The sequence below is a fragment of the Colobus angolensis genome, unplaced genomic scaffold (genome assembly GCF_000951035.1).
Source record: "Colobus angolensis palliatus isolate OR3802 unplaced genomic scaffold, Cang.pa_1.0 Scaffold569, whole genome shotgun sequence".
Classification (NCBI taxonomy): Eukaryota; Metazoa; Chordata; class Mammalia; order Primates; family Cercopithecidae; genus Colobus; species Colobus angolensis.
In genome coordinates this window covers 1031014-1055994 of record NW_012119254.1, presented here as the reverse complement: position 1 = coordinate 1055994, position 24981 = coordinate 1031014, and the positions used below count along the sequence as shown (strand labels likewise).

At 34.5% G+C, this 24981-nt stretch overlaps 1 protein-coding gene across 2 annotated transcripts in view; it reads right to left on the bottom strand.

Annotated features, from left to right (window-relative positions):
* Window positions 1-24981, bottom strand: part of SLC25A40 (solute carrier family 25, member 40) — a 56046-nt gene that overhangs the window by 3036 nt on the left and 28029 nt on the right. Inside the window, exons 3-12 of one of the 2 annotated variants that reach the window (XM_011961761.1) lie at window positions 24014-24082; window positions 23514-23613; window positions 22068-22188; window positions 19753-19812; window positions 17974-18080; window positions 13077-13144; window positions 10722-10846; window positions 9502-9675; window positions 6175-6284; window positions 4069-4150 (exon numbers count right to left, since the gene is read on the bottom strand). In XM_011961761.1, coding sequence (XP_011817151.1) covers window positions 4069-4150; window positions 6175-6284; window positions 9502-9675; window positions 10722-10846; window positions 13077-13144; window positions 17974-18080; window positions 19753-19812; window positions 22068-22164 — 823 coding nt within the window. In that variant the 5' untranslated portion in view covers window positions 22165-22188; window positions 23514-23613; window positions 24014-24082. The remainder of the gene's footprint in view (window positions 1-4068; window positions 4151-6174; window positions 6285-9501; window positions 9676-10721; window positions 10847-13076; window positions 13145-17973; window positions 18081-19752; window positions 19813-22067; window positions 22189-23513; window positions 23614-24013; window positions 24083-24981) is intronic. The other variant, XM_011961760.1, reaches the window with a different exon arrangement.

Genomic DNA, 24981 nt, shown 5'->3' with positions numbered 1-24981 from the left:
AAAGTAGATGGCACTGAAGTATAAACATAAAGCTTGTTTGTAAACAAAATTTGTTTATTTTCATTTTACGCACTTTTCTAAACAGCTACCTTGGCCCACAGACCACTAGATGCAGTAAGATTAAAAAAACAATTGTAAGAACCAGGTACACTACCATGTAAACAACAGCTAACAGGATGACAGCTAACAGGATGAAGATTTCAAGGTCTTGTTTTGAGACCAGCTGAATGATGGGCAAACAATCCTATACTGCCCTCTCTAGCTTCTGAGAGCTGCTACTCTACAAAAATCAATGTTTACATGGAAGACAACCCTGAATCATTAAACAAGATTAAAGTATGTACCACTAAGCAAGTCTGGAAGATAAAAGTTAAGATAAAATGATATCTTTCAAAAATGACTTTCTAGAATTTTGCCATTTAATGGAGTGTGATTCATTATCTCCAAATTTCATTTATATAAAATATCAGAATCTCTATGAATAAATGAGGACTAAGATAAATGAAGCCTTAATGATTTATTTAAGAAGCTATACTAGCAATAGTATAAGCATAAACATAACTACAGCAGCCCAACACTGATTACAAAATATGCATGAAATTTAACTTTCTAAAGAAAGTCAATGACAAGAACTTTCTAAGTTGGCAATTTTCACTTCATGTTTAAATTATTTCATTTAAATTTTAAAAACTAGTCAAAGAATGGTGATCAAGCAGCAGGTGTTTCTAATCTTGTAGAACTCATGCCCCAAACTAGTTTCTATTTTAACAGGAAGGTGAAATTAAGAGAATGACAAAAAGAGTATCAACTGAAGGTAAGCCAAGCTCTAGTGGAACCTTAGAAGTGTCTCCTGCCTAACATTTAAACATTAAAGGACTACTCCTACAGGTAATAAGCAAATTCTTGCACTGTAAAGAAACACTTTTATTATTAAATATTTCAAGCATAGAGAAAATACATGCTCATTTACTGAACATCCAAATTTACTATATCGTAATAACTCTTACAGATCCAGTTGAAGCCCCCTATATATTCCTCCCCAATTGTATTTTTCCTCCTTCTCAAAGGTAATCACTCTCGTGTTTCTTTTTTCATCTTTCTCATGCATTTGTTTAAATGTTTACATCTAAACATATCCAGATGTATACTCTTCTTTGTATACATCTGGAATGTACAGAACAATGTATACTTTTCTTTATCCTCCTTTTAAACTTTATATAAATGATATCACACTGCACACTGACTTCTGCAATGTGCTTTCAGAATTATCTAGGTTGGTAAGTGCAGCTATATTTTATTCATTTTAATTGCTGCATGGTATTGCATTATATGGCTTATAATGATTTATCCATTTTCCTGTAAAGGGACATTTAGGTGATTTCTAACTTTTTGCTGTTTTTAAAAATCTTGCCTTGGATATCCTTGTATATATGCAAAAATTTCTCTAGGGCACATATCTAGGAGTGGAACTGATAACTCAGAATGGACTCCTTGCTACTGCCAGATTGTTTTCCAAAGTAGCTGTGTCAAATATTCTTACCATCATGGCATAAAGTTCCCAGTGAGCTACATCCTCCCCAACAGTCTAATTTATATAAAATGTTCTCTCACTGCTGTTCCTTAGTATTACTAAAATTGAACATTTTAAATAAGTTTATTTGGCAAGTATAACCATTTCATAATGAATCATTTCTATTTTAAAATAGAAATATAATAAATATTGAAATACAGAAAAATATTGCCTTAAATATTAAAAACAATGTACTATTTATTAAATCTATTAAACATTTTAATTTTAAAATGTTTAAAAATTAAATATTGCTTGAGTAGTGTTTTTCTATAGTTCTATTGTCAAGAATAGTGTTTTAAAAATATTAAATGTGTTCAGAGAAGAAGTAGTTTAACTTCTGGAAATAAGTACATTTGGGCCAGGTTTAAAAAGCTAAAACCAGAGATTAAATTTTTAAAAATTAATAATATATGACACACTCATAAATGAGGTAAAAGTTACCTCTGTTATAGGATATGGCACTTAACTACATGCTAACATGCTTCTGAATGCAGCCTCTGTTCCAGCAGATTATGGGCTCTTTGAGGATCTGGGTAATTGTCTCCTTTATCTGTATATACCAGCATGGTGCCTGACACAGTATAGGCACTCAGTAATTGACTAATGAATGAAGAATGGAAGAAGTGGTCAAAGTAGGCTGACAGATCATATACTTGCATGGAACTATCATTCTATAGTATGATAGATGCAACACTTCATATTTTCTTTTTTGCTTAGAGAGAAGGGATTTGGTATAGTTGAGCTGTGGAATGAAGGAAGTCACTTCTAAATGGAGCTGAGTTACTTCTTGGGGATAAATAATGTAAATGCAAATAGTAAGTATGGGCTGATTATCACTCAAATTGCTAGTGTAATTTCAACTGAAATATTATCTTAGTAAACCTTTAAGTAACTGGTTCATAGCTGAAGTACACTAACAGATTAAAATTTACAGTGATAATCATGGAAAATTAAAACCCAACTCTTAAGATTTTTCCTTTTAGGTTTAAATGAGGAAACATTAATTAGAAAAAACCGGTGATAGGTAAGAGTTAAATCTAATTTAGAAAGATGGCTCCCTGGTGCCAGTCTCAATGAAGATATACATCACAATCACTTAGGGATCATTTCCAAAATATACAAGCTAGAGTTCCACCTCAGAGTCATTAAATGAGAGTCTACTGAGGGTGACGTCCAGCTTTAGGGATATTGAATAAGCACCTCAGGTGACTCCAATGATTAGTTACCAACGTAAGTGGCTCCTAAACTTTAGTGTGCATTAGAATCTACCTGTACAGATTCCCATCTTTTCCCTTATCAACCACCATGACCACCACTACCTCAATGCCCCAGTCATTAGCCATTTATGCTAAATTACACCAAAGAGAAACTGGTGAAATCCTACTATATTAAATATTATACTTAAGAAGGGAAATAGAAATTCTGATAAGAAAAGAAGAATGAAACAAAGTAATTTTGAACTGTCAAAGGAGGACAGATAGGGCTTGGGTTTCTAGAAGGCTCATGCCTAAAACAGGGAAGTGGGAGAACCCTAATATAATAAAACTCTGATTACCTCCCAAGTTTTCATTAGCTTCTAATATAAAAGGAGAGTGGGTATTTGACAGGTAAAAAAAAAAAAAGGATGTCACCAATATCCATCAGATTCATTTGTAGAGGTCTGTAACCAGCTTCTTTCAACATTATACCTATTTTACCTTTTATGCAAACTATTATAATCATGGGTAGAAGAATTTTTATTTACATTGTAATAGTCTTATCACAAGACTTACATAATTTTGTAATAGATAATTTCCCATGGGTTTGCTACACTTTCTAAAGGGAATAAATGACAGAGGGATCCTAGTAGAAGCAAATAGGAGTACACTTTTGTTCTAGAAGAAATGACAGGTTATGAAGAAATAAAAATAGATGGTTTTTATGATTAAGTTGGGTTATCCCAGAAATGCAAAGGTATACAGTAAAAATCTTTAAATGTCATATTACCATGTTAACAAAACCATGGGATCATGTAATAATGAAAAAGCATCTGATAACGCTTTCATATACAGATATATATAAACTATCAAAAAGAAAAAGAAAAACGGTTTCCCAGTAATTTCCTATCCTTTATCCTGATTTGTCTAGATTTATCTTATTGGTTTATTTCAAAGACTTATGAAGACAATAAAAATAATAATTTGAAATAGATCTGAAAACAAACTGTAGGAAAAGACATCATAAAACAATTTAGCTTTTAAATGACAAAGATTATTTCTTCTTTATCGCAGGTATGAGACTTAACTGATGGCATTCAAGAAACATTAGACTTTACATTTTCTTAAATTTTTTGTTTTTGTTTAGAGATTTTCTAGGTATTCCATTCTAACAGTATATTACTTTCAGTAAAATACACAAAGAATAATGCAGAAGAAAAAAATCTTGTTTTCCTTATTTTAGATATTCCTACAATATCTGGAAGGAAAAACAAAAAAATGCTTTAAATTTATTAAACTTACTTTTATGACTTTCATATGTCCAAAGTTGTGTCTGCTTTTGTGTTTTTACTACATCAAATGGTAAAGTCGCAACAGCTGCAAACTATCAGAAAGTAAAATTGATTAATTTCCATCAACCTTTTAATTTTTCCTAAAATATTTTTACATTCTTCTAATTAGTACATTATTTAATAAGAATAATAATGAAAATAACAACTTTAAAATGAAATAATATGTATATCTTTTAAGTTTTCATTAAAGCAAACAGATATGCATTTCTCACTATACTCAAAAGTAAAACGCCTCAGAAAAATTCCCTTACTTTCCCGAGGTCACATAGCTACTTAGCTGCAGAGCCACAATTCCAACCAAACCTCTCTGACTCCACTACCAGCATTTACAATTTCTCATGCTCCTTTGTGTTTTATTATTCCTTTACATCACAAGAAGGTACAACACATATGTCAAGGCAAAAATTCTCAAGTATCTAGTAAGCATTTTAAAATTTCCAGCAAATGCTTTTAAAATAGAATAAAAACTTAAATTTGAACAAAGAAAATGAATTTTGAACTTTTAGCTCTATAAACCTTTTAAAATAGATAGTTATGTAAATGTTTACATATTAAAATATAGTTACAATGGTTTACAAATTAGATTTTTTCCTATTAATGATAAAAGCTGGATGCAAATCACATTTCAAATAACTTTTCTCAAAATAATTTACATTTATTTCCACAAGGCTTTGAGTTTTTTTAATAACTTAATTCTTTTAAATATGTTATCACAATATTTGATACAACAGCCATACAAGGTTAAAACTGGCATGTATTGTTGCTTCCCAACTCACATTAGGCCAATATGGTCATAAAATGTCCCTTTAAAATCACTTATATTTTATTTCAACCCAACAATTTGTTGATTTACGTTCTTGAAATCAGCTTCGAAGATTTCAGGTAAGGTAAAATCAATGATTTTTCTCCATCTTCATTATCTATCATGTAGTGGCTACAATGTTATGTAAGCCATTTTTGAAACTCTTTCTAAAATAAGGTGGTTTAGGCTGTTCTGTTTTCTGACAGAAAGCCTGGACACTCACATTCAGATGTTTTTTCTGTTGTAGAGACAAAACGTTATTTGAAAACTGTCAAAATGCAGCAATTTTCTAGATCATTTAAAAAATCCTAAAAAAACAGATTTTCTAGGTTACATAGAAATAGTACAATAGAGGACTCTCCTTTGTATTTCTGCAAAACTGGTAAATACCCTAAAGCCATTATTCAACAATACTAATTGCTTTTTTTGTTCAATAGGCTTATAATCCACTAGGATTAATTTGAAAGATTTTAGACTGGGAATATTTATATTTAAGTTTTAAAGTCAACTACGTGGCTTCCTTGGCCCAGATTTTCTGAGATATTATTACAATATTTTTTTGCAAGTCTCCATCACTTCACTCTGCTCCTTCACTATTGTTTTTTTGTGGTTCCAGTATGTTATTGTCTCACTACAAGTTATTACAAATTCATTTTTGGAAATATGTGGGTATAAAAAAAACTATTACCAATGTCAGGGTGATATAAATCTGCATAATGAAAGTCTACTACAGGACTTTCATATCATTCTACAAGGAGGTGTGGAAAAAGATAAACTATTACCCAAAAAATGGTAACTTAAGATTCTTTACTTCTGACTGTAATTTTTGTTCAAATTCTTTTAAAAAGTACTTTAGTAGGACAAAATGTTTCCAAAGAAACAGGAATCAGCAGCAGAGGCTAGAAGTGCTTAATGCATATGAGATGACACTGCATGAAATATTACGTAATCAGAGCAAAATTACAAAATGGTCTAAATAATAAAACTCTAAAATATTGTAACTGTAATGATCTAACAAATTCAAAAGTTTCTCAGAAAAATGTTTTTGCAACATAAAAACAAATACAGTATGTTTAAATTATTTTATTTGCTAATAATTTGTTTCCTTAAAATAGATGGAAAATATTTAGAAAAACTTTCAAGCAGTGCAGCCAAAGTGGATCTCAATATACATGAGATGTTATATAATATTTTGTTTTGTTTTAATACAACAATTATTTTTCTGGAGTATTAACAACAAAAGAATAAACTTACGGAACCAGACAATGCCCCTGAAGTAAAGTTGATCATAAATGTTGGCTCATATAAACCAGACTTCTCACATAACCACTTCTTTAAAATTTCATAGTTATACCAGTACATTGCTATAAAAACAGAGAATGAAATGAACACACATTTAGAAACAAAATGTGGACTTTAATAAAAGAGTTATGAGGTTATATATTCAGGGGATAGACAAATGCTAACCTTGACACACCTTGCTTTCTGCTTAGACACCCACTAGGGTGGGATTTCTTTATTTAAAGCAAAATTCTCAGTAATATTCTAGCAGTCCTATAAACAAAAAAAAAACTATGCATCAATGAAGTATGACTATAATTCCAAAGCCTGACAAGGACAACAGTACAAAGGAAAAAAGTAAAGGCCAATCTATTCATGATCATAGGTACAGACTTCCTAAAAAAAATAATGAAAAACAAACTGAAGTCAGAAATATTTCATAAAATATCATACACTATGATTAAGTTGGGTTATCCCAGAAATGCAAAGGTATACAATAAAAATTAAATGTCATATTACAATGTTAACAAAACCATGGGATCATGTAATGATAATGAAAAAGCATCTGATAAAACTCAATACTCTTTCATTTAAAAGAAACAAGTTTCTTGGAAACCTAGAAGTAAAAGGAAACTTCTTTAATTTGATAAAGAACATACATCAAAAACCTATACCAAAAATAATTGTTAATGGTTAAATGAGATCTATTTTCTTTAAAATGGGAAAAACGATGGGGATGTTCATTATTGTCACCATAATTCAAAAACTCACTGGGCAGCAAGAAAGAAAGAAAAATTATGATTATAAATGATGATATAAAACAGTTAAATTTACATATATTTTTATATATATCCAAACCAAAACGATAGTAAGACAAAGCAGAATTTATAACAGAGTGTTAAAACATAGCTGGATATAAGCTATAGAAAAAAATCAATTGCAACTGTACCAACTACAAAGAGTTAATTTTAAAAAATTAAAATAGAGCTTTAAAAATAGCTACTGAAAGCTGGGGACAGTGGGGTGTACCTATAACTAAATGTCAGAAAAAAGAGATGAATACAACCTTGATGAAGAAAAATTTGAATCTCTCCTAAAACAACTTCTTAAAGACTTATTATTAACATAAAGAGATGACATTCCTAGGGAAGAAAAATAAAGTGACATTAACATTTTTCTTAGCCAAGCATGGTGGCACACGCCTTTAGTTCCAGCTACTCAGGAGGTTGATGTGGGAGGATTACTAGAGCCTTGTAGATAGATCAAGGCTACAGTGAGCCGTGATTGTGCCACTGCACTCCAGCCTGGGCAACAGAGTGAGACCCTGCCAAAAAAAAAAAAAAAAAAGATTTTTCATAGAGCACTAATAATTCAGTGTGGTATTGGCCTGAAGTCAGAAACATTAACCAGTGAAACAGATCCATGCATACATGCATACATGAAAATGTTATATGACAGAGATGACAATGCAGATCCCTGGAGCAATTATAGTTATTCAATAGATCAGGGACCACAACCCCAGGGCTGAGGATTGGTACTGATCTGTGTCCTGTTAGGAACTGGGCTACATAGCAGGAGGTGAGCGGCGGGTGAGTGAGCATTACCTCCTGAGCTCCACCTCCTGTCAGATCAGCAGTAGCAATATATTCTCATAGAACTCTATTGCTAACTGCACAAGTGAGGGATCTAGGTTGCGTGCTCCTTATGAAAATTTAATGCCCGGTGATCTGAGGTGAAATAACTTCGTTCCGAAACCAATCACACACATACACACACACACACAAACACACACACAATTTTTCCAATCATGGAAAAACTGTCTTCCACAAAATCAGTCCCTGGTGCCAAAAAGGTTGGGGATCACTGCAACAGGTGATGTTGGGACAACCAGCTATCCATGTGGGAGGAAAATGAAATTGAAAACCTACTTCAATTTCAAAACCCCAAATTAATTATGAATAAATGAATGCCAATGAAACAGTGCCCAATTTTATTAATAACCAGGGAAATGCAAATTAAAGTGAGATACCACTTTAAATTATTAAACAAAAATTAAGAACTTTGACAATAAAAACGCTGGAAAGGGTGTGAAGCAGCAGAAAATCTCATACATTGCTGGTAGGTAGGTAGATCATACAATCACTTTAGAAAAGAGTTCTATATTACCTAGTAAAATTTGAAATGTATGTATGTATATGAACCAACAAATCCAATACTGGATAAACTTTCAAAGGTGCACCAAGAAACTGATTGAAAGTTTTCATAGCAGCATTGTCTTAGCTGTTTACTCACATATAAATGAGTAAAAATGAAGAAAACAGTTACATATAACACAAGAAGGAATCTTAGGAAAATTTTTTAGTAAAAGGGGATTTTCAAAAATAGGCAAAACTAATATAATGTTTGGCAATAATATGCATGTGGGAAAACTAATTCTTTTAATCAAATCAATGGCATTTAATATACTGGTTACCACTGAGGTTGTGACAGTGAAAGAACATATTGTGGTTTCATGATTTTTAGAAGATATAGATATTATTATTCAGAGTTTCTCTCTAGCTAGATAAGTTTTTTTTTTTTGGGTCATAAAAACTTCTATGACCCACAAGGGAAATGCCACTAGAGTATGTACATTATATAAGTTACTGGTAGATTTGCACTTCTCACTTTTCATAATTTTCTCCCTTTTCATAATTGAGTAAGTAGTACAATAGCCTACTTGATTTGTAATAGTCTTTTACAGGATAATCATTTAATGGGGAGATGTTTATTTTTAATAACTGAAAAAGTAGGAGCCCACATAATTCCAAAGTGGTCTTATATGGATTCTATCCTTTGATTCGTAGTTGTTTTACTTATCTTACTAAATAATACTAAATGACTTATTTAGAATGTTAAAGGTACTTTGCATTCTCTGAATATGAATACCCACTAATTAATGTATAAAAACTAATAACAAGCTTGAATAAAAACTATTCATTCAATAAAAGCTTGTAAAGATCTGAGAGCCTAACAATGAAAAAGGAGTTTGTGGTCACTACAGAAAATAACTTACCTTTAACGGTAAAGAGTTAAAAATCTAGTAACAGTAATATTTTTTTTTTCCAACTAGGTTTTATTTTAGTTTCCAATATTATGAGAATGATACAGGAGTAACTCAGGCAAATACATCACCTTAAATACATCAGAGAAAACTCACTGTGTCAGCACATCTTGCGCTCCAGCAAATGAACGTAAAGTAACAGTAATATTTAACAAAGCTACGTAAAATTGAGTAGCTACAAATAAGATAAATCCTACCTGAGAAAGGTACATCTCTAAGAACAGTAGGAGCCCAGCCCCTCCAAAGGGAAATCCAACCATCTTCAGATACTTTCTTGCTGACAAATCGATGCAGTTCCATGTAAGAAAACTTCTTGGACTGCATCTTGGTTCTAATCAATTCTAGTGGACTTATCACAGTTACTGCACCAACTAATACAAACAAGTTTAAAAAAAGAAAACAAAAATAAAGCCATGTACTATGCAAACATACATACTGTAAAAATTAATATCCATATATTTTATGATATTTTAAACTTTTATTCTATAATGTCTGAAAACCTTAAAATTAACTATCTAATGATGTCAACATAATTGACACAGATTTTTCCCTTGATAAAAGTATTTCTTAAAAGTCTATTTTCGGCCGGGCGCGGTGGCTCAAGCCTGTAATCCCAGCACTTTGGGAGGCCGAGACGGGCGGATCACGAGGTCAGGAGATCGAGACCATCCTGGCTAACACAGTGAAACCCCGTCTCTACTAAAAAATACAAAAAACTAGCCGGGTGACGTGGCGGACGCCTGTAGTCCCAGCTACTTGGGAGGCTGAGGCAGGAGAATGGCATAAACCCGGGAGGCGGAGCTTGCAGTGAGCTGAGATCCGGCCACTGCACTCCAGCCTGGGCAGCAGAGCGAGACTCCGTCTCAAAAAAAAAAAAAAAAAAAAGTCTATTTTCATCTATCTTACTTTTTCTGGTTTCAACTCTCTCAACGGCAGTTCCAGAAATGTTGTAATCAACCAGAACTATGAAAACCAAAGTCCATTCCAGTTACTGACCCAATAAATCTCATTCCCATTTAGCAGAGTAAACGTTCTTCTGTATAGAGTCAACTTTCCTTATGATCAAACTCTGAATCCCAAAGTTTATAAGGAAAGTGATTCAGAACTTTGGACTGAATCATGCATGATCCCAGGTGATACCTCAGAAGTTCAGGTGAATCAAAACCAACTCTGATGTCACTCTAAAAACTCTGTCCATGATTTGACCAAGATAGGCTGAGCCCATCTCATTCTGATGGTAATCACTATTCCATATGACTTCTGGAGTATCTATCCTATATTAACAAATTAATATAAACTATAAGGCAAAATATATCATACTAATACTCTATACATTGTACAAATTATCTGTGAATGTCCCAACTTAAACAGAAGCTCTAAACAGAAATCAAAATGAAAATAAAGATTTATTACTTACATCTGGCTACAACTCCAGCAACAATTGGTATGTAGGTTTCATTTTCTCCTAACTTAGATCTCAGAAGAGCACTTAATTGATCATAGCAGGTAAAATAAATAACTGTAGCAGGAACTGCCATCACTCTGTTAGATCACACAAAAAGATTTGTTCAAAATTATCAAAAGATTCCACAGTCTTAACTTAAATTCAAATATTATTATATAAGCTAAAAAACACTTATATTTTGTGTAAGCTAAAAACTACAACAAATTAGCCTATGAGATCAATTTTTCTTTTATTTTAAAAATGGTTAATACTTAACTTAGTAGGCAGTAAAAAGATATAAAGTAGGCATTTGCCATCCAAAAGTTTGCATTCTAGTTGTGAAGACAGTTACAATATATAGCATTAAATAAGTGCTAGCATGGTGGCACATGCCTGTAATACCAGCTACTCAAGTGGCTGAGGAACTAGAATCACTTGAACCTGGGAGGCAGAGGTTGCAATAAGCCGAGATCATGCCACTGCACTCCAGCCTAAGGGACAGAGCAAGACTGTCTCTAAATAAATAAATAAAATAAAAATAAAACAAATAGGAAAAGACAAATTAAGACAGACACTTCATCTCCTTGACTTGTTCTGTTTCTGGTCGCCCAGATCTTCTTTCTCATTCATAATTACCATAACATCAGAATCAACAAAATAAAAAGTACATGAGAAATTATAAAACATTTTTGAACTATAGACCATATATCACTCCTGGTTGTAACTAGACATAAATTATAATTAACATCATCAGAATTACATACACTAGTTTTAAGGGAATTCTAATGACATACTATTTTAAAAGAAATTATTAAAAGGGAATTATTATTTTATTTTATTTTTTTTTTTGAGACGGAGTCTCGCTCTGTCGCCCGGGCTGGAGTGCAGTGGCCGGATCTCAGCTCACTGCAAGCTCCGCCTCCCGGGTTCACGCCACTCTCCTGCTTCAGCCTCCCGAGTAGCTGGGACTACAGGCGCCCGCCACCTCACCCGGCTAGATTTTTGTATTTTTTAGTAGAGACGGGGTTTCACCGTGCCAGCCAGGATGGTCTCGATCTCCTGACCTCGTGATCCGCCCGTCTCGGCCTCCCAAAGTGCTGGGATTACAGGCTTGAGCCACCGCGCCCGGCCTTAAAAGGGAATTATTAAATTCAAACACAAAGTTGCATGTACTGTCATGTCAATAAATATTAATGCAACAAGAAATGAGTCTCTGTTTATGATATAACTAAAGGACATTCACAGACCATAGTCTGGAATGCCTAATCCATAGTCTGGAATGCCTAATCTTAATCTTAATCTTGCTGTTGAGAATTTAGGAGCAGGACTGACTGGTGAGGTATTAGATCTGACACTAACTTCAAACCTTAAGCATTGTTTAAAATAAATGCCTCAAATTGACTAATTTCCTCCATTAAAAATATAAAGTTCCTGGGAATAAATGAGACAGCAAGAGCCAAGTTATTATTTTAGATTTTTACATTTAATATTAAGAGTCTATCATATTAATGCATGTAATCGCTAGTTAGTAATTAGAATTATCTGGAGAAAGTATACATTTTGCAATATATCATACAGCTTTAGTAAAATGAACAAATAGACACCAAAGTCTTTATTTCTGAACATGAAAAAAATTACCATATGCTTGTGTAGCAAAGACAACAAAGCAGGCTTGGTTGCTCAAACCTTGTATGACTTCAGGAGGGCCTATGTGCATGCCTGACGTCTGGACAACTCACGGGAACGTATCCCCTGGAGTACTCCCTATTAGAAGGTTTTTTGGACATCTGAAGCACTAAACCAACTTGTCTAGGTTGATCTGTATACTGTGATTTATAATAAACTTCTTTCCTTCTGTGGGTTTAAAGTTTTGCTCATCACAACTGGCCTCAAAGACAGAATGTATCCATACAACCCATGCTCAATAAAAGCCTTACACTCAAAACTCAAATGGGTTTCCCAAGGCAGAAGCACTTTGTATACTTCACAGCTCACTAATAGAAGGATAAGCACATCCTGTGCAATGCCATAAGGGAGGACTTTGGAAGCCCATTTCTGGACAACCCCTGATGTGCCTTTTTCCCTTACCGATTCTGTTTTGTATCCTTTTCCTATAATAAACCGTATCTGTGAATATAACCTCTTCAGGTCCTGCAAGTCTTTCTAGTACATCATTAAACATGCAGGTGGCTGTGAGGCTTAAAAAACAACACCTCAGAAAATGAAAGCATTCTAATATTAAAAATGCAAGACTTTGTCCAACCATGCTGATTATAGGATAAAATAATAACCATTATTTAGTAGAAAAAACATTAAAATTCAACTTACAGTGTAGGAGGAAGGCCACTCCATAGAGATTTAATGCCCTCATTTCGAATGATTTTTAAAAAGGCATCCTAAAATCATAATAGAAAAAAGCAATCAAAATATATCTTTAAACCTGATACACAAAAATTTATAGTGATGATTGGTAATTTGATTCTTTCAGGTATTTACATCTAAAAAAATTAGCTTTTTGGATTTATGTATGTCCGTTCTTTTTAAAAAGGGAATTTTAACACAATTAAAATGAAGCATTTCTGGATGATACTAACTTCTTACAGAATAAAGTCTATATTACTCAGCTCTAGATTGTTCTAAGAGCTTAGACAAAAAGCTTTTGAAAAGATTATTATAAGAAAGGAAGGAGAGCAACAGCAGAGAATTGGTTAGATAATCTCTCCTAAGCATGAAATCAGAGAAAATATTAAAATGTGCTATGTGAAATCTTTGGAGAGGAACCTAAAGTAGGCAGAGCTTCTATTAACAGACAAACTCTTACAATTTGATAACAAAAAGATAAAGTAATTAAAAGTTGGCTAAGGATTTGAATATATATTTCTCCAAAGAATACACACAAATGTCCAATAAGCACATCATGAAAACCTGTTTGGCTGCATGCAGTGGCTCCAGCCTGTAATCCCAGCACTTTGGAAGGTAGGAGACCCCTTGAGCCCAGGAGTTCAACATCAGCCTGGGCAATATAGTGAGACCTTATCTCTACAAAAAGCTAAAAAATTTGTTGGGCATGGTGACACACTCCTGTGGTGCCAGCTACTTGGGAGGCTGAGGTGGGAGGACTGCTTCAGCCCAGGAGGGAGAGGCTACACTGAGCTGAGATCACACCACTGCACTCCAGCCTGGGCAAGTGAGACCCTGTCTCAAAAAAAAAAAAAAGAAAAGAAAAATAGAAAAAGGAAAAATGTTCATCATTGATCATTATGAAAATGCAAAGCAAGGCCGGAGGCGGTGGCTCAAGCCTGTAATCCCAGCACTTTGGGAGGCTGAGACGGGCGGATCACAAGGTCAAGAGTTCGAGACCATCCTGGCTAACACGGTGAAACCCCATCTCTACTAAAAAAAAAATACAAAAAACTGGCCGGGCGAGATGGTGGGTGTCTGTAGTCCCAGCTACTCAGGAGGCTGAGGCAGGAGAATGGCATGAACCCGGGAGGCGGAGCTTGCAGTGAGCTGAGATCCGGCCCCTGCGCTCCAGCCTGGGCCGCCACAGAGCGAGATTCCGTCTCAAAAAAACGAAAATGCAAAGCAAAACCACAAATGAGATGTCACTTCATACCTACTAAATAAGCTAAAATTATAAAGACAGACAATAAAAAATACTGGTGAAAATGTGAAGAAATTGGAACCCTCAGATGCTACTGGTGAGACTACAGAATGGTGTAGCCTAGCAGTTTTTCAAAAGGTTAAACATAGTTATCACATGACTCAGTAATTTCAACTCCAGTTATACTCTGAGAGAAATTAAAACACATATTTACATAAGGTTATAACCAAGAGAAATTAAAACACATGTTCACACAGAAACATGAATGTCCATAGAATTATTCCAAAAAGTAGAAACACTCCAAATGTCTATCAAATGATGAATGGATAAATAAAATGTGATATATTCACATAATATTACTTGGCAATAAAAGAAATAAAATACTGATACATACTACAACATGGATGAATCTTAAAACACTGTGCTAAGTAGAAGACGTTAGTCACAAAGGACTGCATATTTTCCCAGGAAAGGGAACCCTAGTAAGACAGAAAACTTTTAGACAATAACCACTCTACTCTAACCAAACAACAAAGTGAAACTTGTGGCACCACCCATACCCGTATCAGCAAAGGCTAAGTAGGTAGCCTAGACTTCCATCAATGTAAGGCTGACAGAAGGTGAATAAGGAACCAAGACTTTTACCCCTACCAGGTCAGCAGTAAGGCTCCTTCATCCCTCTGCTAGGGTGGTGTCACAGGAGGAATAGTGGAGAGTCAGTACTTTCACCATCACCCAGCAATGAGGCTACCCCACTACACCGTCAGTGAAAACCATGTAGAAAGCCAGAACTCCCACACACGCTCAACAGTAAAAGAGGTCTTCCCTTACACTGTGCGTCAGTAGAGGCTGGGTGGGGAACCTGGACTTCTAACTCTACCTGACAGTAACAAGGTGACATCCTTTCTCCCCCATGGAAGCAATGCCAGAAAAAGACAGCTAAAATAGAATGTTTTAAGTGAGATTAAGAGTTTAATGGAATGCTAATAAATGTTCAAGTAACACAAAGGAAGGCAGGAAAAGTAAAATAGAAATAGAAAACAGAACAACGGGAAATTAAAAAAATAATAATAGGCTTAAGTCCTAATCTATAATGCATTACAATAGTTAAACTAAGTATACTAATTAAAAGATAAAAACTGACAGAGTGAAGTTAAAACATGACTCAATTTTATGCTATCTAAAAGAAATTCACTTCAGTTATAATGTCATAAGCAGGTTGAAAATAGATTGAAACACTCAACACATTAAAGATGTTATTCCCCTCCAAATTAACATACAAGTTGAATGTCATTCCAATAAATACCCTAGCGATATTTTTTTGTAAATATAAACAGGATCAAGCTAAGATTTATGTGGAAAGACAAAGGAACTTTTGGGATAGCAAAAACAACTTTGAAAAAAAATATAAGGACCACAGCAGGAGTCTCACGCCTGTATCTCAGCACTTTAGGAGCCCACAGCAGGAGGACTGCTTGAGCCCAGGAGTGTGAGACCAGACTAGGCAACATAATGATACTCTGTCTCCACAAAGCATAAATCACAGTGGCACATGCTTATAGTCCCAGCTACTTGGGAGATGGAGGTGGGAGAATCTCGAGGCATGCAGATTGAGGAATCAGTGAGTCATGATTGCTCCATGGCACTCCAGCCTAGGTGACAGAGCGAGGCCTTGTCTCAGAAAAAAGAAAAAGAAATATAAAAATAAAGTAAGAGGAATAAGTGAATCTAATTTCAAGACTTACACGTGCCATAATTAAGACTGTGGTATTGACAGAGTGACAGACAGAGATAAATGGAACAGAATAGAAAACTCAGAAATAGACACACCTAATATGCCCCACTGATTTTTGACAAAGGTGCAAAAAGCAACTCAATGGAGGAAATAAAGCCATTTCCACAAATACAAGTGGGCATCCATAGGCAGCAACAACAAACAAACCTCAATCACAGTCTCATGCCCTACATAAAACTAACTCAAAATGGATCAAGGACTTAAATACAATTTTTATGAAAAAGTCTTCAGAGTGTAACAGTAGACAAAAAGTTCTTAGCCTTGACACCAAAAGCATGACCTATAAAAGATATTAATAAATCGAATTTCATAAAAATTAAAAAGTTTTACTCTGTGAAAGACCATGTTTAAGAGGATGAAAAGACAAACTAGAAGTGGAAAAAAATATTTGCAAACCACACATTCAACAAAAGACTAGTATCTAGAACATATAAATAACTATCAAAATTCAACAGTAAAACTACAAACAATTTTATTAGAAAAGGGTCAAAAGACATGAAGAGCCTTTTTACTGAAGAGGGAAATAAGCATATTAAAAGATGTTCCCGGCCGGGCATGGTGGCTCAAGCCTGTAATCCCAGCACTTTGGGAGGCCGAGACGGGCGGATCACGAGGTCAGGAAATTGAGACCATCCTGGCTAACACGGTGAAACCCCATCTCTACTAAAAAATACAAAAAACTAGCTGGACGAGGTGGCGGGCGCCTGTAGTCCCAGCTACTTGGGAGGCTGAGGCAGGAGAATGGTGTAAACCCGGGAGGCGGAGCTTGCAGTGAGCTGAGATCCAGCCACTGCACTCCAGCCTGGGAGACAGAGCAAGACTCCGTTTCAAAAAAAAAAAGATGTTCACCATCATTAGCCACTAGGGAAATACAAATTTAAACCACAATGAGATATCTCTACACAGCTATCATAATTGGTAAAATAAAAGTAGTGATAACACCAAAACACTAGTGAAGATGCGGAGAAATTGGATCAGTCACACAGTGCTAATGAAAAATGTAAAATGGTAGAACCAGTGTAGAAAACAGGTTAGGAGTTGCTTAAACTCTAAACATGTAACTACCACATGACTCAGCAACTGTATTCCCTAACGCATTTTTCCCAGAGTAAGTGAATGTTTGTAGCAGCTTTATTCAAAATAGCCAAAATCTGGAAAAAAACTCTGAAAACAAACTGTATTATAACTACACTATGAAATAATCTATATCATGAGCAATAAAAAGGAACAGATGATTGACACATACAACAAACTGGATGAATCACCAGGTAATTATGCTATGTAAAAAATGCCAATCCCAAAAGGTCATATATGATTCCATTTATATAACATTCTTGAAATGATAAAATTACATAAATGAAGAACAGATTAGAGGTTGCGAGGACTTAAGGAGTTGGTGAGAAAACAAGGGAAATGGGTGTGGCTCTAAAAAAGGAAACAGGAAGAATCCTTGTAATGATGAAGTTATTCTTTATTTTAATTGTATCAATCAATGTCAAAATCCTCGTGGTGACACTGTATTAGTTTTGTAAGATGGTACCACTGGGGGAAACTAAGAAAAGGGTACATGAAATCTGTCTGTATATATAGTTTTAATTTTATATTATTTCAAAATAAAAATGGTTAGTTTTTTAAAAAGTTACCTCCCCCTTTTTTACACAAAACCATGAACCTATGAAAAGGTTAACAAAGGGTTATAAAGCAAAGAAGTAGTTCCCTGTTCTCAGTTTAATATGATTCTTCACCCTTTTGCAATTAGAAAAATCTTTCACATATAAGATTAAATAGAAAATGTACTGTGATTCTAAATAATATAATCACCTTACCAATGTTCCCTGGAAATTTCCTGGCTTCTTATACCACAGTTTGTTGCCTCCCTCTTCACAGACACATAGATGATCCATGAGTCCATTACTATATACAAAACATTTTCCTAGCAAAGAAGATTCCAACAGCCAACAATTACCTCACATAACCTTTATTATTTTTACAGATGAACAAATTGACGTCACAATGAGGAAACTAGAAAATTATGAAAAGAGAAAGAATCTTGAAAAAGATAAATAACCATCTCTACTTTTTAGGATGAAACAGACATAATTAATTTGATTTGCTTAATGTTACTGCAATGCATTCTAAACTCAGAGTTGTTAAAAGTAAATGCAAATTAGTACTTTATGTTTTCAGAACTGTAGTAAGAAAATGGCTGGGCACAGTGGCTCACGGCTGTAATCCCAGCACTTTGGGAGGCCAAGGTCAGGGGACTGCTTGAGGCCAGGAGTTTGATTTCAGCCTGGGCTACACAGTGAGCCTCCAACTCTAAAAAAAATCTTTTAAAAATAGCTGGGTGTGGTGGCACACGCCTGTAGTCCCAGTTACTCAGGAGACTGAAGTGGGAAGATTACCTGAGCCTAGGAGTTCAAGGTTGCAGTGAGCTATGATTACACTACTGCACTCCAGCCTGGGTCGGGTGACAGACTAAGACCCACTCTCAAAAAAAAAAAAGTACACAAATAACTTCTTTTAAGTTTTTAAGTTATCTGAGGGAATGAAGAAAGAAGATAAAAGAGGAAAACCCATTTAGAGAAGAGAACATGGACACAAATCTTCTCTATTTGTCCAGAAGAAAAATCTGTGGTATGCAAGGGAAATTCAGACAAATAGAATTTTTTAAAAAATATCATTCTCAATGTACATAATGCCATGCTTTGTCTCTTTTTCTGTATCTGTACTGCTCAGTCTAGCCATTTGTCACATTCGACCTAATGTAGTAACAACTTTCTCTAATACCAACTTCTTCCCACCTACTGGACTAAACTGTTGCCAAAACTGTCTTCTCTGCCCAACAGTATATAAAAATATGAAGCTGTGAATTTTGTAATACTTAAGTCTGAGTGTTGCCTTCTGCTTTTATGGTGTTAACGTATAGGAAATTACCTTTTTAGTTAGTCTCTTCCTACAATCTACTCTTTCATTCATCTAAAATATCAGGGTTGTCACACTGCTCTGTATTCAACACAGTGGCTTTATATCTGAGCCAATTTTCTCACAGTCCAAACGGTGTGTTTTCTGCCACTTAAAATGTGGTTGTAATGCTATTATCTTTATAAACCTATAAAATACTAAGGAATTGCTAATCTTGCTTATCTTACAAAAACACATCATTATTTGTCTCAAATTCTACATAAACTACTATCCAGAAATTAACCAAGCTATCTGATAAAATAATACATTTCCAATCACTATATTCAAGCAATAGTTGTATGATGGTCATGAATGCTCTAACATGGGCACAACTTTTGGACACGGGAGTAAGCTAGATTCTAAGGTCCCTCACAAATATAATTCTGTTCTTACCTCTGAGGCACATCTACAAATACATAACCATCCTTTGCTTTACTTAGTAGGTCCATACAAATGTTATATATTTATATTTTGCCTACAACTCATCACGTACAACTAAATGGTGAAAACAAAAATGTTTTTCATGAGGGTAAGAGGCATCTATTTTAATAAATTAGCAAATGAATATTATGCAAACAAAAATAAACACAGGAACATTTAAAAATCAAACATAACATTTTTAGGGTAATTAGTACACGTACCTTTGGGGAGTGGGTTGTTTTGAGCTTGGAGTCTAATTTTAACAACATCCAGGGGTGTCACTATTGAAGATATATAAGTTTCAATTAGCAAGTGGTATCTGTAAATTGGATAGATGTTTTACAAAGAACACAAAATACACTGATTCATACTTTTCCTCATGGCTATATAATGGGTGAGCTTATTTATCTTAAAGTAGTCTTGAATGTAACATTCTAATTTTTTTGCCCTTTAATTTTGCTAATCAGTGAAAGACAGACTATTTCTCTCATGAGTACTAACTGCTATTTGTAATATTCCTACAACTATCATTCCATTAGCAATAAAGTTGGTATTTATAAGAAAATATGCTTTCTAATAGAAGAAGTAAAAGTTCCAAAAGTCTTTGAGAATAACTTTGTATAAGTGATCAACAGTCAAATGATATTAGTCTTCCTAATCTGTCAAATTTACCTGTATCAAATAAGTGGTACAGATAATAAAAATTTGAGTAAACTGGCCATAAAACATCTTTAGCACTAAATTATGTTATTCCATTTGGGCATAGCACAGCAAAGGAAAATAGTTTTAATATGCATGCTATATTTTATCCAAGTAGAAACAAATGCCAAATAATGGTTCTAAGAAAAGTTTTCCTCATCTTGAGAATGACAATAATCATATTAGATGATGTCTATGACCTTTATAACTCAAATTCTGACCTGAAAATACATCATAAGCAATTAATTTATTTGTTCTAATCATTTGTTATTTGTATAAACTACCCAACTTAAAAATCATTAAAATGCTAAACTATCACCTAACTACATCATTTGGCTACATCTATAAGAAGCTGACTGTAAGAAACGGAAAACTGTGATCCAGAGAACTTTAAGAAATTCCATTAGTGCAAAGTAAAGATTATTTGTAATTGTTGCTAACATAAATTGCTAAAATTCTATATATTCATTATGCTAATATTTTATTCCATCTTCTTCTTTTCTATTATAAAAAGGGAGAATCAGAAAAGTTTAATGTTGATAGGGACCCAAAAGAAATCCCAGTATAAGTCCCTAATTTACAGATGAAATAATGAAGTTCAAATAAAAGTCAGATTTCACCTTGAGAATGGCAAAGCAAGGACTAAAAATTCAAGTCTCTTGAATCTCTGTCCAGGGTTGTTTTCATATAATAATATGATGAAACATTCATGGATCATAAATGATAGTATGTGTTGTGGGAAGTCAGGGACCCCGAACGGATGGCCTGGCTGGAGCCATGGCAGAGGAACATAAATTCTGAAGATTTCATGGGCATTTACCAGTTCCCAAATAATACTTTCATAATTTCTTATGCCTTTCTTAATCTCTTAATCCTGTTATCTTCATAAGCTGAGGATGTACGTCACCTCAGGGTCACTACCATAATTATGTTAACTGTACAAACTGATTGTAAAACACGTGCGTTTGAACAACATGAAATCAGTGCACCTTGAAAAAGAACAGAATAACAGTGATTTTAGGGAACAAGGGAAGACAACCATAAGGTCTGACTGCCTGCAGGGTTGGGCAAAATAGAGCCATATTTTTCTTCTTGCAGACAGCCTATAAATGGATGTGCAAGTAGGGAAGACATCAGTAAATTCTTTTCCTAGCAAGGAATACTAATAATTAACACCCTGGGGAAGGAATGCATTCCTGGGGGGAGGTCTATAAATGGCCGCTCTGGGAGTGTCTGTCTTATGTGGTTGAGATAAGGACTGAAATACACCCTGGTCTCCTGCAGTACCCTCAGGCTTACTAGGATTGGGACACTCCACCCTGGTAAATTTGAGGTCAGACTGGTTCTCTGCTCTCAAACCCTGTTTTCTGCTATTTAAGATGCTTATCAAGACAATATATGCACCGCTGAACATAGACCCTTATCAGTAATTCTGCTTTTGCCCTTTGCCTTGTGATCTTTGCTGGACCCTTCTCAAGAGTTTGTGATTTTGCCCTTGTCCTGTTTCCTCAGAAGCATGTGATTGTTCTCCTTTTTGCCTTTGAAGTATGTGATCTTGTGACCTACTCCCTGTTCTTGCACCCCCTCCCCTTTTGAAATCCTTAATAAAACTTGCTGGTTTTGTGGCTCAGGTGGGCATCACGGTCCACCGATATGTGATGTCACCCCTGGAGGCCCAGCTGTAAAATTCCTCTTTGTATGCTTTCTCTTTATTTCTCAGCCAGCTAACACTTATGGAAAATAGAAATAATCTACATTGAAACACTGATACTAAAACTCAAATGGAAGCACTGATTCATTCAAAGTTACATAATCTACATCAGTAACATAATTTTACCTATTAGTGACGTCAGTATAGCTCCAGTACATGAGGCAAGCATTTGTTGAAGAGGTGTCACTTTGATAATCTCTTGTCCTCTTGTTTCGGGATCCATATTTTTAACTAATTAAATATAAACCTGTTAAAGAAAAAGAAAATATAAAATTAGAGCACGTCCTCTGATACTTCAAAAATGATAATGTCCTTCAGCTAAGCTGGGTGAGCAGCATCACATTAGTAAGACAACTAAGAGAGAATTAACCAAACAGATACAGACCACGTAATAGAATGAAAGCAGTTGACCAGTAAGTGTCAGAGTCAGTGAACTTAGCCTCATAAACACTACTAAGAAACCCTCCCCAGTAGAGTACAGAGGTATCAGCAAATACAGCCCTTTATTATACACCAGTAGTTGTTGGACAGATATAAAATAAAAACACATGACCTTAATAAGTTTTATCTTACAAAAATTTAAGGAGAAAAGTGACATAAAAACATAAAAAAGTCTTAAAAAGTCAGATAATACAAAACAGTATAAAAATAACTTATGAACTTGCTATTCAAAAATAATCACTGGCCAGGAACGGTGGCTCACGCCTGTAACTCCAGCAATTTGGGAAGTCGAGGCGGGCCGATCATAAGGTCGGGAGATCAAGACCAACCTGGCTAACATGGTGAAATCCCGTCTCTACTAAAAATACAAAAAATTAGCTGGGCGTCTGTAGTCCCAGCTATTCGGGAGGCTGAGGCAGAAGAATGGCGTGAACCTAGGAGGCAGAGCTTGCAGTGAGCCAAGATCGTGCCACTGCACTCCAGCCTGGGCGACAGAGCAAGACTCCATCTCAAAAAAATAATAATAATAATCACCAGCAACATTAATGTCATCTTTCCAAATGTCTACGCACATACACACATATATATGTATATGTCTATACACACACATTACATCTAACTAAATACTGTATATTAATCAAACACATGTACACTTATGTGTCTGTGTACATACAGCTTTTCTGAAAAACAGGTTAATACTATTTTGCTTGTCTAGTAGCCTACTTTAACAAAAATATATTATAGACATTGTGTCAATAAAAACAGATTTACATTTTTATTGCTTGCACAGTAGTTAATTATATTTAATCAATTTCAGATTGTTAGATACCAGGTTGTTGCCAATTTCCAAACCGTAAAATATTCTGCTATAATATTCTTATACATGCATATATATCTTTTTGTAACCTTCCTACAATTACTCTAGGAAAAAAAGTAAGATTGATGGGATAAGCTATTTTAAAACTTGATACACGGCCAGGTGTGGTGGCTCACACCTGTAATCCCAGCACTTTGGGAGGCCAAGGCAGGCGGATCACCTGAGGTCGGGAGTTCGAAACCAGCCTGGCCAACATGGTGAAACCAAGTCTCTACTAAAATTACAAAACATTAGCCAGGCATGGTGGTGCAAACCTGTAGTCCCAGCTACTTGGGGAACTCAGGCATGAGAATCCTTTAACCCAGGAGCTCGCAGAAGTTGCAGTGAGCCAAGATCACATTACTGCACTCCAGCCTAGGTGACAGGAGACTCCGTGTCAAAAACAAAACAACAACAACAACAAAAAAAACTTCATACAAATTGCCATGATGCTTTCCAGAAAGCTTGGATCAATTTATACTTCTACTGGCAATATGAGAGTTCCTACTTATGCATGACTTATCAAATTCTCTGTCAAATTACGTATCATTTTTTTCTGAACCATTCAGAAGTAGGCTGCATACATCATGTCCCTTCACCATAAATATGTCAAAATATTATCTTATAAAATCACAATACAATTATCAAATTCAGAAAACAATTTTGAACAGTACTCTACAGTTCATATTCCAATTTTGTCAATAATATCAATAATGTCTTTTATAAAAATAAATGGTAATTTTATTGTTTCTTTAGACTTTTATTATCTACCTACCTGGTTTGAGTCTTTTCTTCAACTCTATGCTCCAATATTGTATTGTCTGTAACATCAGTAGCCAAAAACCTATAATTAAAAGAAAGTAACTGTCTTATCTTTTCACCCAGGAAAAGGATAATAAATCTAAAAGAAAGGAGTACATAAAAACTTCAATACAAAAACCAACAAATACTCATTAAAGGCTTTCTACTAATTGCTCTGAGGAATATAAAGAGCACTCTATAAAGGCAAGCATTAGTTATAGAAGCATTTTCACAAAAACCTCATGTTATTCTAGTTAATATACTCTGCTTTAAAAACAAATAAGCAAATGACTCCAGAGCCCAAACACAGTAATCAATCTTACCATCATTTACAGTAGAACAACCAGATTTTGTAACACAAAATTAAAGGTCCAGCATCATCTAAGAAGGTTTTTCTTTGGGAGGGGAGTGTAAGAGGGGGAACCCCTAATCTGAATTGAAACAAGCAACAAGCTTTAGATGTAACTTCCAAGTCACAGGAAATTCAGCAACTAGTGTAACAAAGTAATGGATGCCACATAACAGTAGAAGTTGTACTCTTTTAGCTTACAGGACTATTGTCTTGATTTCTCCAAGTCAAAGGTGGGAAAAAAGGTGGCAGGGGAGATTAAAGGAATCTTGAAAGAGTCAACCACCAAAAGAACACTGGTTGAAACAAATTTTTCCAGTTTGAAGGTAACTAGTGATATCTGAACATGGTCTGGTATTAGATAATACTAATTTGATATTAGATAATATTTCAGAAATCTTGTTTATTTTGTATGTAGAAATAATCTTTTAAGAGATTCATTCTAAATTATCAAGGACCATAATGTTCTAATAGCTGTAGTTTACAAAACTTCAAAAACATAAATATACTAAAATGTTAATGATTTGGTAAATCTACGTAAACATGTATCATAAATATTTCATTGTTCTGTATTTTTCTGTATATGTGAAAAT